This window comes from Mus pahari, chromosome 3 (genome assembly GCF_900095145.1).
Source record: "Mus pahari chromosome 3, PAHARI_EIJ_v1.1, whole genome shotgun sequence".
Lineage (NCBI taxonomy): Eukaryota > Metazoa > Chordata > Mammalia > Rodentia > Muridae > Mus > Mus pahari.
The window spans coordinates 74517283-74529989 of NC_034592.1; the positions used below are offsets into that span (position 1 = coordinate 74517283).

General features: G+C 34.6%; 1 protein-coding gene across 1 annotated transcript; it reads right to left on the reverse strand.

Moving 5' to 3' along the window:
- Window positions 1-5588: 5588 nt before the first annotated feature.
- On the reverse strand, window positions 5589-7775 carry LOC110318521 (olfactory receptor 4A16-like). The gene is made up of 2 exons (XM_021193639.1): window positions 6862-7775; window positions 5589-5616 (listed from the first exon to the last, which is right to left on the reverse strand). Exons 1-2 carry the CDS (start codon window positions 7773-7775, stop codon window positions 5589-5591), a joined length of 942 nt encoding a protein of 313 aa, XP_021049298.1.
- Between the last annotated feature and the right edge of the window lie 4932 nt (window positions 7776-12707).

The window sequence follows — 12707 nt, forward strand, 5'->3', positions numbered from 1 at the left end:
CTTTCTTGTTTTTCTTCTGTATTATAAGTCTGGTGCTGCTTTGAGAAATTACATTTAGATCAATACTCCCTTGTGTTCATGCCTGCTTGTCATCCTGCTGACTCCTTGTCCACCTGAATACCGAAATCCTGGTTCCCTGCGAGTTGAGAGACCGACTGAGTCCAGTCCACAGAAGTGGACGGAAATAAAACCCCTTGACTCCTATTCCAATATTTACTCTATAAAGTGACTGAATATTCCTACCCTATGTGAAAATATTCTCATAAAGAACAATGATGTTATGTTTGCAAAAGTCTGTAAATATTGACCAAATAAAACAATTAACTTTTAAGCCTGTATTGATGGAACATAGATAAGTAAATAACACATTAAAAACTACATTTAGGAAGGGAGATTTCTCCTTTTATTCCATCATGAGAATCTTGCTGTAAGAGTTGACAGTAACAACAATGAACTTAGCTATTAATATTTTTACCCTAACAAAGGAAAATCTGAAAAGTAACCTCTTTCAAAACTGACACAATATTTTTCATCAATATGATCACCTCAATTTAAGTCATTTTCTCATTCCAAAAGACCGCCTAAGGTCTTTCCTAGAAATTGCCACATTGATTTCCAGAGTGGTTGTGCCAGTTTTCAATCCCACCAGCAATGGAGGAGTGTTCCTCTTTCTCCATATCCTCACCAATATGTACTCTCACCTGAGATTTTTTTTTTTTTTTTATCTCAGACATTCTCATTGGTATCAGGTATAATTTCAGGGTCCTTTTGATTTATATTTCTCTGATGACTAAGGACTTTGAACATTTCTTTAACTACTTGTCAGTCATTCAAGACTACTCTATTGTGAATACTATGTTTAGTTCTATACCTGATATTTTGGCTATTAGCCTTCTATTGGATATATGGTTAGTGAAGGTTTGTTGTTCTTTTTTTTCCCCAATCTGTAGATTGCTGATTTGTCCTATTGACTATGTCCTTTGTCTTACAGAAGCTTTTCAGTTTCATTAGTTCCTATTTATCAATTCTTGACCTTGGAGCCTGAGTCATTGGAGTTTTGCTTAGGAAATTTCCTCTGTGCTTATTAGTTCAAGGCTCTTTCCCATTTTCTCTTCTACTAGATTCAATGTATCTGGTGTCTGATCCACTTGGACTTGAGCTTTGTTCAAGATGACAAATATGAATCTAATTTCATTTTCCCACATACAGACTGCCAGTTAGATCAGCACCATTTATTGAAGATGCTTTCTTTTTCCATTGTATATTTTTGACTTCTTTATCAAAGATCACACATCCCTATGTGTGTCTTCAATTCTCTTCCATTGATCAACCTCTCTGTCTCTGCAGCAATGCCATGCAGTTTCTATCACTATTTCTCTGTAGTATAGCCTGAGGTCAGGGATTTTTTTTCCCCCTAGAAGTTCTTTTAGTGTTAAGAATTGTTTCACTATCCTGGGCTTTTTTTTGTTTTTTCAGATGAATTTGAGAATTGCTCTTTCCATATCTTTGAAGAATTGAGCTGGGAATTTGATAGGGATTGTGTTGAATCTGTAGATCACTTTTGGTAGATGGACATTTTTACTGTGTTAACCTTACGAATCCATGAGCATTGGAGATCTCTCCATTTTCTAAGGTCTCCTCCAATTTCTTTCTTGAGAGACTTGAAGTTCTTGTCATACAGATCATTCAATTGTTTGGTCAGAGTTACCCAAGATATTTTATATTATTTGTGGCTATTATGAAGGATGTCCTTTCCTTAATTTCTTTTTCAACCCGTTTCTCATTTGTATAAAGGCTACTAACTTGAGTTAATTTTGAATCCAACCAAATTGCTGATGTTAGTATCAGCTATAGAAGTTGTCTGGTAAAATTTTGCTGGTGGCTTATGTATATTATAATATCATGTGCAAATAGTGATACCTTGACTTCTTTGACAATTTTTATCCCCTTGATCTCCTTTTGTTGTCTTGTTGCTCTAGCTAGATCTTTATCATAGTGGGTGATGGTTTTGATGTGTTCTTGGATTCGGATTGTGAGAATTATATTGAGTATATTTGCATCAATATTCATCAGTGAAATTGGTCTAAAATTCTGTTTTGTGTTGGGTCCTTGTATGGATTAGGTGTCAAAATAATTGTGGCTTCATAGAATGAATTAGGTAGTGTTGTTTCTGTTTCAATTTAATAGAAGAGTTTGAGGAATATTGGTATTAGCTCTTCTTTGGAGGTCTTGTAGAATTCTGCACTAAAGCCATCTGGCCTTGGACTTCTTTTGGTTGGGAGGTTTTTAATGCCTTTTTTGATTTCCTTAGGGGATATGGGCCTGTTTAGATATTTTACCTGCTCTTAATTTAACTTTTGGATGTGGTACCTGTCTAGAAAATCATCCACTTCTAGGTTTTTCAGTATTGTTGAGTATAGGCTTTTGTAGAAGAATCTGATAATTTTTATGAATTTCCTCAGTTTCTGTTGTTTTGTCTCCCTTTCCATTTCTGACTTTGTTGATTTGGATGCTGTCCCTGGGTCCTTTAGTTAGTTAGTTAGTTATTAGTTAGTTAGTTAGTTAGTTAGTTAGTTAGTTAGTTAGATAGTTAGTTTAGTTGGTTTATCTATGTTGTTGATTTTCTCAAAGCAAACAAACAACAAACAAAAACAAACAAACAAAACCAAGCCTTTGGTTTTGTTAACTCTTTTTATAGTCCCCTTTGTTTCTATTTGGTTGACTTCAGTTCTGGGTTTCATTTATTCCATCCCATCTATTCCTCATGAGTATGTTTGTTTCTTTTAGTTCTAGAGCTCTCAGGTGTGCTGCTAAGTTCCTAGTGTAGGATCTTAGTGATTTCTTTACCAGGGCACGTAGTGCTATGAATTTTCCTCTTTGCACTGCTTTCACTCTGGGTGTGCTGTGTTTTCCTTTTCATTGAATTCCAGGAAATCTTTAATTTCTTGTTTATTTCTTCACTGGCCAAGTTACCATTGATTAGAGAGTTGTTCAGTTTCCATTGGTAAGTAGATTTTATGTTGGTTTTGTTGTTATTGAAGACAAGCCTTTTTGTCCCTTGCAGCTTTTATTCTTTCTTTGTTCTGTACATTTTCTGTTTTGATTTTTATGTGATGTGCTGTAATTATTATGTCATTTCTGTTCCATCCTGTTTGATGTTCTATAGGCTTCTTATATGTTTATTGCTATCTTTTCCTTTAGGCTGGGGAAGTTTTCTTCTATGATATTGTTGAAGATGTTTTTGGGTCCTTTGATCTGGGAATCTTCATTGTCCTCTATTCCTATTATTATTAGATTTGGTCTTTTCATTGTATCATGGATTTCCTGGATGTATTAGGATAGGAGTTTTTTATGCTTTAAATTTTCTTTGACACTTGTGTCAATATCTTCTAAGATAACTTCTACACCTGAGATTGTCTTTTCTATCTCTTTTATTTTGTTAGTGATGCTTATATCTGTAATGCCTGATCTCTTTCCTAGGTCTTCCATTTCAAGGGTTGCCTCCATTTGTGTTTCCTTTATTGTTTCTACTTCTACTTTTATGTTTTGGGTGACTTTGTTCAATTTCTTCAGCTATTTGATTGTGTTTTTCTGTATTTCTTTAAGTGATTTATTTCCTTTGTAAGGGCATTTACCTACTTACCCCTGTTTTCCTGTATTTCTTTCAGTGAGGTATTTATATCATCTTCAAAGGACTCTATCTTCATGAGATAGGATTTTAAGTCAGCTTCCTGATTTTCTGTTGCATTGGTATATCTAGGGCTTGCTGTGGTGGGAGAACTGGGTTCTGATGATGCCAAAGTATATTGGCTTCTGTTGCTTATGATTTTGTGCTTGCCTCTTATCATCTGATTATCCCTGGTGTTAGTTTTTCTGAGTGTCTCTTGCTCTGGTGCCTGCCTCTTGTGTTCCTGAGTTGCTGAAGGTATCCTGATAGGCCTGTGGCCCTGGCTGTAGCAGACCTCCTGTGAGGTCTTCAAACTGAGGGGTCTTTAGTGGGGCAGACAAACTGCTGATTTCTTGTCTTGGCTGTAGAGGTCTCCTGGGAGGTCTTCAGACTGTTGGATCTTCAGAGAAACTGTAAAGGTTTTGCCCTGAGTGTGGCTGTTCTTCTGGGAGGTCTTCAAACTGTGTTATCTGTTGCCTGGTATACAGAACAATTGCCCTGCATGCAGCAGACCTCCTGGATGCTTTGAGACTGTAGTGTCTTCAGAGGAGGAGACAAACTGGTGATCTGCCCCAGCAGAAGGCATTTTCCAGAGGGGGAGTAGAATCTGAGGAGCAGAGGGTTTGGGAGATGATAGGTCTCAAGACCACTGCCTCCTTGGGATTCCCTGTGGGTGTGACTGATTATGAAGGTCCCTTACCATTGCCCTGTGTGCATCAGACCTCCTGGAGGCCTTGAGACTGTAGTGTCTTTAGAGGAGCACACAAACTGGTGATATGCCCCAGCAGAAGGTGCCGGCCAGAAGAGCACATGTATTTACTTATATGTGAAGGTTGACTATTACATCATCAGTAAACAGGTTACAGTTTTTATAACCACAGAGGTTTGTTATAGATTAAGGGGTTGGATCTTCCTAAAAAGACTAATAGAATAGATAATTATGGATGGGTAAGAAAAGCATTGGAATAGGAGTCAAATGGGAAGGTGGTGAAATAAGAAATTTAGAATAGGAATACAGGGAGGGACATCTAAAATAAGCATCATATGAGGGAGTTGTATGAAAATCTAATATATTGAAAACTTCCTATAATATACATATATCCTAAATGAAATAATTAAATAATAGAAGTGACAGAGCCCCAGATAGTCAACTCTTTTCCACTAAATGAAGCTTCCAGTACCAGTAACGGATTACATCTATTTGAGTTGTTGGCCAAAGGGGGCTCACTGAAACCCCCAAAGAACCCTGGCTATTGTCAAGGCTATTAGTTGCTTTTCACAAACTTATGGTGAGGTACTATTGCTGAAGACAACACAGAGGCTATGGCAGCATGCAAAAGGGTCTGCAGAGTTCTATACTAGATGGAGTTCCAGGCATGTAGACTGGAAGTATACACAAGTCTACATCCCTAATCAGAAGCTGTCTCCAGCTGATAATCACTCACAAATGAAAAATTAATACTCTGCAAGGGAGTTTTAGCAGGTATACAAATCAAACTCAAGACCAAGCTCCATGCCTAGTAGTAGATGACCAAGACAAAATTAACTCAGTGTTATTTTTTACCGTTTTGTGAAATTTTGTTTTGGTTTTGTTTGTGATGCATTTGGCAGGGGGGCTGGTCCTCAGATCTCATAATGCTTCATCAGAGCATTTCCTTCTCCTTCCCTCCCTCCCTCCCCCTCCCTTTCTTTCTTTCTTTCTTTCTTTCTTTCTTTCTTTCTTTCTTTCTTTCTTTCTTTCTTTCTTTCTTTCTCATCCTGCATGTCTTTTCTTTATATTATGTATTATATTTTCTTTTTTTGTGCTTTTAGGAGATTTCTGTGCTTGCCACTGTGTGTGTGTGTGTGTGTGTGTGTGTGTGTGTGTATGTGTGTGTGTATTTCTTGTGCTTTTTATTTGTCTCTGGGTTTTTCTGTTTGTTCATTTATTTTTACTATTTAGGTTAGTATGTTTTTAATTTATCTTATTTTATTATATCCTTTCTTATCTCTCTTGTTTTTTTCTTCTCAAATGACTGTTTTCTAATAAGATAGAAAATGAAAGAATGTGAATTTGGGTGGGGAGGTAAGGAGGATGTGGGAGAAGGTGAGATAGAAGAAAACATAATCAGAACATATTGTATGAAAACCATCTATTTGCAGAAAAATAAAGTAAAATCACTGAAAATGTAAGGTTATATTTTAAGAATACATACACTCATAGTTAAAATTATATTGAACTATATTTAACAGAAATTGTGGCATCAGAATAATGTTTGAGTGAAGACACTAAATTGATTTGAAGATGGTAAAAATGTACTTTCAATGTTTTCAGTAATATTCCAGTTAAGAGGTTAGAAGTTTATAAATGAACTAATATTATATAAGCAAGACTGGGGGCAGATGGGGATGTGGACAAGAGGGATCATGTTGGGGCATAGAAAGAGAGAGTACTGGGAGAGAAAACTGGACCTCAGCGACTTTTTGGAGGTGATATGGAAAACTAGTACAGTGGAAAATCCCTGGAATATTCAAAGGTGATGCTAGTAAAAACATTCCCAGCAATGGGGCCTCTGGAGCCTAAACTGGCCATCTTCTGTAACCATGCAAGGTTTGCTGTGGTAGGACTGAAACATCAATACAGCCACAAAACCTTCAACCTACAATTTGTTCTGCCTCCAAGATGTGCTAGGATCATTGTGGAACAGAATAGTGGGAGTAGACAACCAATGAATGATACAACTTGAGGACCATGCCTCAAGAGGGAACCTACTTCTGACACTGCTTGGAATTCCAGGAAGCAGAGGCTGGATAGCCTAGAGATCTAGGATAAAACCAAACATGATTGGCAAAAACAAAAACAAAGCAAAGCAAACGAAAACAAAAAAAAAAAAGTCAATGAAGTGATTTCTAATGATATTCTGCTATACATATATTGGTACCTAGCTCAACTGTCATCAGAGAGGGTTCATCCAGCAGAAAACCACAGACAAACATTAGGCAGAGCTCAGGAAACACCATGGAAGATGGAGAGAAAGAATTAATTTTAATCTCAAGTGATTATTTTGATATTTTGTTCTTATGTATTTCTTTAAAGAAAATTATCCATATAGATACATTGAATGAGTTCTATCATAACTGCTTAAAGCTGGTTGCCTTTTTGTTACTTTAATTACTAGCACCATCAGTGAAAAGACATTATTATTCTATCTCTAGAGAAGACCTTATATAATAGATTTTCCATAGACTTTTTCATCTCTGAATTTCTCAAGGCATATATTAAAGGATTCAAAATAGGAGTGACAATTGTATAAAAAACAGTAATAGATTTATCAATAGGAAAGTTGTGAACAGGTCTAACGTACATGAAAATACAGGGAACAAAAAAGAGGACAACCACCATGATGTGGGAGCTGCAGGTGGATAAGGCTTTCTGTCTCCCTTCTTGACTGTGAGCCTTAAGAGATCTTAGAATGATTCCATAGGAAATTATGAGAATAATAAAGACTAAAATACATATTGCTCCACCATTGGCAACCACAGTGAGGCCAATAAAATATGTATCCGTGCATGCAAGTCCTAATAATGGGTACATATCACAGATAAAGTGGTCAATGACATTTGGACCACAAAATGGAAGATTATATACAAAGAGAAGCTGGGCTACAGAGTGTGCAAGGCCTCCAGCCCAGGAAACCACCAATAGAAGGAAGCAAACCCGCCTATTCATGATGATCAAATAATGCAGTGGTTTACAGATGGCCACATAACGATCGTAGGCCATCACCATTAAAAGGAAGACCTCAGCACCACCAAGTAGGTGCTCTAAAAAGAGCTGAGTCATGCAAGCTGAAAAGGAAATTGTTTTTCTATCACAGAGTAAGTCTACCATCAACTTAGGTGAAATAGAAGTGGAATAAACAGCATCCAGAAGTGACAGATAGGCAAGGAAGAAGTACATTGGAGACCCTAAGGAGGGACTAGCTATGACTGTCCCCACAATGAGCAGATTACCTACTATAGTCACAGTGTAGATGAGTAAAAATATGACGAACAATGTTCTTTGTCCAGTCTGATTTTGAGTGAGGCCCAGGAGAATAAACTCTGTGACATTGCTTCTCTGTCCCATCGACCTTCTTGAAAGTCTTGATTTACTGATGAAAGGTCTTGAAAAGACCTTGCCATGAAGTTGTGATCTTGACCACTATGGCATTAAGCACATCATCATTATCTTTCCCATAGATAACCATTTCTACTTCTTCTTCCAATGATACCCATACATCTTCTGTCAACTCCTTCCCTTAAGAGGATTTTGTTGAACCTACAAACATAATGTCATATACCAAGATACGTTGGGTAGTTTAGCTAGGATTCTATTCATCTTGTTATTCTTATTTTTCAAAGAACTACCTCTTTGACCAACTCTCTATATTCTTCTTTCTGTTTCATGAATGTCATGTCTTAATTATTTTTTGGTATCTACTGCTTTGGGGTTGTATTGTTCTTATTTCATTAGAACAAAAGGTGCATTATTAAAAGAGATTTTAGTTAAGGTGACAAATAGATTACTGGAGTGTGTATGATGAGGAAATAAATCAAGTGGCAACAAATGGAAGAAAGCAAAATAAGCAGCTGAAGTGAGGAAAGGAAAATTATAGCAATAACCAAATGAAACAAATTAGAGTGATTTTTATGTATGAAGATGGCATGATAAAAATCTATCATTATGTTAATCTAAAAGCTAGTTATAAAAAACCTTTAAAGAAAGATGTCATTGAAGATCTGTACCTCATTCTTACTATTTAAAATGTTAATTTTAGCACATCTGTTAGCAGTAAAAAGCAAACTTAAGGCTGATATTTTTGACAAATCTTTCAAGATTGTAAATGGGCCATTACTCTATTGACTAATATAGTCTTTCCTTAGGATGGATGGAGTTTATCTTTAAAATGTAATCTTGATCTCTTCAAGCATCCATTTCATTGGTATTAGATTGTGGTACTAGATATTGACAAGGGTATCTCAATGAACTTGCAGCCTTCAAAACTTTTTCAATGAATTTAATGAGGACTGACTTTTAAACAGTCTCATATAACTAGTAAATTAATTATTCCATTTATGTCTGCAGCACTTATTTTATTTGAGTATTTAGGGCTTTCAAATAGCCAAAATTCTATTCCTTGTACCATTGCCTTCACGAGAATTCATACCTAACTATATTTACTGTCCAGTTTTGAGCAAGTATGGTTTAATTGAACAGTTTAAACTAGTGAATGCAAGCAAGTACCTCATCTGATAGAAAGTTCTGTTTTCAAAACTCTTAGAATGAGTGGGGTAGTGTAACATAAGAACAGAAACTGTAATCAGATGTAGAGACTACTGAGGTTATGGATTCTGAGTAAGGAGTACTCAAGTGAAAATTCTGTACTAAGATTTCCAAGAAGCTTATATTAAATAGTCTAGACTAAGCATAAAAGTGAATGTGTCACAGTTTTTTTTCTAAATGTTATTATGAACATGTCTCAAGTTTCATGCAGCAATAAAGAGGAATTAAATATGAGGATTCCAGAATCCTTTCCAGTCAGTGATCTGCAAGGTTCTTAGTGCAGAAAAGTGCAAAGATGAGCAATGGATGAAGGTGTTTGTTGCTCTTACAGATGGTTTAGGTTCTGTTCAAATACCTATATGGTGGCTTACATCTGTATCTCCAGTTCTGGAATATCTGATGCTTTCTTTCTTCTGGCCTCCATGTAGTTAAAACATTCACACACATATACAATAAAATAAGTTAATGTAATTTTTTTTAATTTAAAGAGTAACAATGCAGGTTTAGTTCTTTTAATTCTGATGACAATGCCTTTTGTCTTTTCATGTTTGCTGAGTCATGCATATTTGGAAGGCATATTACTGTTTGGAGGCTAAATGTTACCCAGCAGAAAATGGGATGTACTTATTAATGTAACTAAATAGTGACTTTCAATGTCCCTGACAATGGTATCGAGAAAATGCAGATAGATACTCATAAGCAATGGACAATGGGGAATTAGGTGAACTTGCAACCATATGACAAGTGTTGTAAAGTCAGGTTCACTCAATTGTAGGAGTGACTTTGGGCTCAGGAGCAAGCGACCATATGTATACCTCTGACTTATCATTTGCTCTGCAGAGGCACAGCTAAATGGTGGTATCATTTTTGTTGCTGGTGCTGTTGCCTCATTAAAGTCCCTAAACTCCTGTTTAGAACCTGCTAAAATCTAAATGATAGCTGTTATTGATGCTGTTTGTCAATATGAAGGAGAAAATTCATCACAATAATTATTAATAAATTATTCACATGAATATAAATAATAGAAAACTATACACTTATGGAACACATTTTAAGATATAGATTAAGTTATATTTTTAAGAATTATATATGTTGTTATAGGTAAGTACTGAGAATATTTACCTGTAGAATATTGTATATTCCTAGAAGCAGGGGGATTCTGTTCATGTGTACTTAGTAGTATAAAGAACATGTAAAGAAAGAATCTGAAATTTATTTCAAAGTTTTCTGTGAAATACTTTATGCTTTTAAATCATTATGACCAACATCTGACTCAGGAGAAAGCAGCTGTTGAATCTGTCCACCTGCTGAATGGCATAAGTATAAATGTACTCCATGTCCAAAAATTTATTTCACATTATTCTGAAAAAAATTAACTATTAGTACAATACTTTACCAGGAAAACTCTGTACTCTCTAGTCTAGTCATTAACATAAAAGACTAGAAATAGTATACTATTTTCAGATTTAAACTTAGTATATTAAGTAGTTCACATTTTCAAAGATTTGGTAAGTCTACTCCATAGTTAGAGTATGATATTACTTTAAACTGTCAAATATATTTCTACAAAATAAAACTTACTACAATTTTACAAAAACAACATAATATTAACAACATTTTAATCTATGTTATAGTAGATACTATGTTCTCTAATCGTGCTTTTCTCCGTGAACAGCTACTAACATATTTGATGATTTGCCTTGAGAATCATTAATAAAAACCTATATATTACATACAAAAACATTTTTAATTGTACTTCATCATATTTGCTATATGAAATATAAATCATCTAATCAAATATTTTAAGATAACCACATTTCTTTGGTAACATATTACAAGTATAAGTCAGCAAAATAAAGTCATAGATAAATTAGATTTATCAGTGTTATATATGTATATTTAAACACATATTGAGCAAAGTAGTAAATAAATAGCAATCAGGCTATATATAAGCATGCTGTGCATATTCCAATTAACTCTATGTTTTTCAAAGTTAATTTTCCTAATCTAAACACCATTAATATTGTCTTAAGACATTGTTCACTATAGCAAATCAAAGTAATAATCACCCACTATCCTACTATTCACAGTTATTTCCCTCAATAACTCACATCTGGATTTGGCTTAAGTAGTGAAAACCATCACTTCTTTTATTGAGAATGAGTACTGGATATGACAATATAAATACACTTAAGAAAACAGTTTAAAAATTCTTACATACTATGTCATTAGTTACTGTACAAAGGTAAATGACCAACCTCAGCTACTGAAAATAATTTTATAGAAAAATAAAACTGCTGCATTTCTATAAAATTCATCTAATTCATGGAAATTAAGTTGTCCAAGGCCTCCTTTGATGCTACAAAGAAAATATAAATCACAAAATTATCTGTGCTAAGTGTTTCCTTTTGGACAATTACACTTAAACAACAACAAAATGGTTTGTTTTAGAGACTGGCTACAGTATCCATCTGCCCAAGGGATAAAGCTTTCATATAACAACAGAAAAGCCTAAGATGTTATCTTTCAAAGAAGTTAGTGATAGGGTTTCTCTTACACAGGGAAAAATTCTGTATCATTTTATCCATTCACAGTCTTCCTATGATCACTCTTTCTGACTTACTAGGATGTTCGTATTGCTCCTCAGCCTCACCTAAGATACAAATACCATCAAGAATGAGATTAGTAGTAATGAATACAAGAGAACATGGCATCTCAAAGAATAAGTCCTAACTAAGACATCCTCCAGCATGGATATATTTTCAGAACACCCCCTGGGTCATATTCTATCAAAACAGAAAAACTATTTTCCACTTATTTGTGTTGATAATTTTCCATGAGTTAGTAACTCTTCACATCATCTCTATTTCCAATGGGATAGACTATTGCATCATTATGGGTGAGGTTGTTAGACTGCTTGGAACACAATCAAGTAAAAAGAAAACTTTCCTGGATAGATTTCTTTTCTTCAATAATCCTTCTGAAAAATATATAGCTGAACATTACAAAAAGGGAGCAGACTCCTGAAAAATAATATGAAAACTCTATAATGTGAAGAGGGAAATTTCAAAAGTGACAAAGTTAATATTCTTAAAGCTGTATGTTATGATAGTCTGTAATGCAACCCAAAGAAGGAAATACCCTTAGTCTTATTTTAAAGCCACACACCACCACATATATCACTCTCTGATACTGAGAGAGACTCAGTCAAAAATCTCAGTCTCCAAAGAGAAGGCCAGCCTGGTCTACAGAGTGAGTTCCAGGACAGCTAGGGCTATACAGAGAAACCCTGTCTCAAAAAATAAAATAAAATAAAATAAAAAACAAACAAACAAAAGACAAAACAAAACAAAAACATTTTAGTTGATGTTTTGAGAAGCACCCCAGAAAATAAGACAAAGAGAAATAGTTTTCCCCAGGAAATAACATAGAAATTGGTTATCTAACATCAAGTGATTGACTCAGAAAATACAAAAATGTAGCATTAAACACACTGAAAAGATTGTTCTTGAACAATTTAGGAATATATAAAAACATAAAGGAGGACTTATATAATTACATCACAATCTCAAAAAAATAAAATAAATAATGAAGAACAAGAGAAAAAAGAATGAATTGTTATTTCAAATGAAAAAATGTTAAAATTAAGTACTTAATATTATCTTTACTTGTAACAGAATAAAACCCTCTACTGTTTAATCGTCGTTCAGAAATTTTATACTAAATTGATTCTAA